This window comes from Poecilia reticulata, unplaced genomic scaffold (assembly GCF_000633615.1).
Source record: "Poecilia reticulata strain Guanapo unplaced genomic scaffold, Guppy_female_1.0+MT scaffold_806, whole genome shotgun sequence".
In the NCBI taxonomy this organism is placed as follows: Eukaryota; Metazoa; Chordata; class Actinopteri; order Cyprinodontiformes; family Poeciliidae; genus Poecilia; species Poecilia reticulata.
The window spans coordinates 2,360-4,463 of NW_007615551.1; the positions used below are offsets into that span (position 1 = coordinate 2,360).

At 46.9% G+C, this 2,104-nt stretch overlaps 1 protein-coding gene across 1 annotated transcript in view; it reads right to left on the minus strand.

Moving 5' to 3' along the window:
- Positions 1–241: 241 nt before the first annotated feature.
- ctc1 (CTS telomere maintenance complex component 1) overlaps positions 242–2,104 on the minus strand; it is an 8,885-nt gene continuing 7,022 nt past the window's right edge. Inside the window, exons 2-3 of the mRNA XM_017303608.1 lie at positions 1,808–2,055; positions 242–454 (exon numbers count right to left, since the gene is read on the minus strand). Coding sequence (XP_017159097.1) covers positions 280–454; positions 1,808–2,055 — 423 coding nt within the window. The 3' untranslated portion in view covers positions 242–279. The remainder of the gene's footprint in view (positions 455–1,807; positions 2,056–2,104) is intronic.

The following is a 2,104-nucleotide window of genomic DNA, read 5'->3' on the forward strand; positions in this document are numbered from 1 at the left end:
CACACACACACACACACACACACCATTAGCTCTATTCTGTGATTGGTTCTCTGAGCTGGGTATTTGTGACATCATCCAGACGGCAGCCAATCAGAGCCATGCATCACCATCATAGGGTCAAAGGTCAGCAGATTGTTGCTGATTAAATTGTCAYCAACGCTGCCTATCGCCATGGCAACACCAGGTGGTCCGACATCCTCAGGACRCTACCTGCTGGCTAACACCTGATGATGTCATCAGCCAGCCAGGTGGACACAGAGAAACCTGAGAGGACAAAGGTCACAGAGTGACCCGCTCCCAGTCCCGGCCCACCGGGTCGCCTACCTTCACCAGAACCGGAACCGTYTGCTGTTGGTCCTCCAGACAGAAGAAGAAGAAGCAACTTCCTGAAACCTCCAGCAAGGGGCGCACCGAGCCCACCCGACCCCACACCGACACCCGCTGACCTCTGACCCTGAGACAGAGAGGGACAGAGGCAGAGAGGCTGGTTAGAACCAGAACCAGAACCAGCTTTAATAACCTCTATCTGCTGATGAAGAGGAGGAGGAGGACAGGTAGAATCCACCTGGACTCCTGAATATCCAGGGTTGATATTGATCTATTTCCTGTAATTGATCTATTTCCTGTAATTGATCTTTTCCATTTAACAATAAAAACATTAATAAAATGTTTTATTTCAGTAATAATTAGTAACCAGGCTGCAGTAGCAGGATGTGACCTGCAGGGGGCGATAAGCAGCTGCTGACAGGAACCATAATTAATGTTACTAAAACATTTGATCAATAATCTATKAAATATCCGCAAYATGAATATTATRAACAGTAAAAATGATCATTTCATCTAAACTAGATAAACGATAATCAATAATTAATCACATTTATTTGGATAAAATACAAATGATGGATGATTTAAACTATAATCATCAGATCTTTGTTTTTATTGATCTGTTGCAGATTCTGTTCTTTGATCACCGATCAGAAAAAACATTAAACAGAAAATTAATTAACTCAGAGGTTCCCAAACTGTGGGGCGCGCCCCCTAGAGGGGGCGCCGTGCCATTGCAGGGGGGACAGGAAGCCGTCTGGATGAAAAAATCAAAACCTGAACACTGAATGCTCTGGTTTTTACCTTTGAATGGCCAAGTCTCTGTTATTCCTGTCAATATGATACAGTAGGGTTTCCACTCTTCCTATATCTGTCCTCTGTCACTTTTATCAGCAGTTAAAACTGTTTCATCCGTTGTTAACATGTGGTAACCTGTTTTTCCGAGCCGCCTTTAAACGCAACATGAGCGCTACGACGCTGGGTTTCCACCTGTAAGGAGAAGGAGACCTGCTGCTGCTGCTGGGCGGAGCTACAGGTGTTAGAATCATGGCAGCAAAACGCAAAGAACGTTTCAGTTTTTCCCCCAAACTAACCGACTGTTGAGTGAAGCTGCTGGATGGAGCTAATGCTAGCTAAAAGATGACTAGCTAATGCTAGCTAAAAGATGACTAGCTAATGCTAGCTAAAAGATGACTAGCTAATGWTAGCTAAAAGATGACTAGCTAATGTTAGCTAAAAGATGACTAGCTAATGTTAGCTAAAAGATGACTAGCTAATGTCAATACATCACCTTTAGCTTGTTAGCATGTAGCCTGTAGGCTACCGATGTTCTCTATGTTCAGCTACAGCCCCCTTCGCACACACATCGTTCAACCAGGCAGCTATTTATAAGCCAGAAATAGTTTGGAAACCACTGAATTAACAAACTGGAGGAAATTAATAATTAACTGGTTCTGGTCCAGTAAGGGGTCAGGTGACCCACCTGGTTCTCAGAACACCTGCAGCCTCTCTGACGCTCAGCGCCCCATCAGGCCCCGCCCCTCCATCAGACTCCGCCCCTCCCGGACCAGCGGCCAATCCCAGCTCAGCTCTGGGTCTCAGCAGGTCAGGAGAGCCAATCAGCTCCAGGTGTCCTCTGTCCTGGCCCCGCCCCAAGGCATCATGGGGGATGTAGTTCCAGTGAGGCAGGAAGACGAGACGGTTCATCCAGCAGGGGGACGGAGAGGTCAGCTGGGGACACAGAGCAGTCAGAGGTCAGCTGGGGACACAGAGGGGTCAG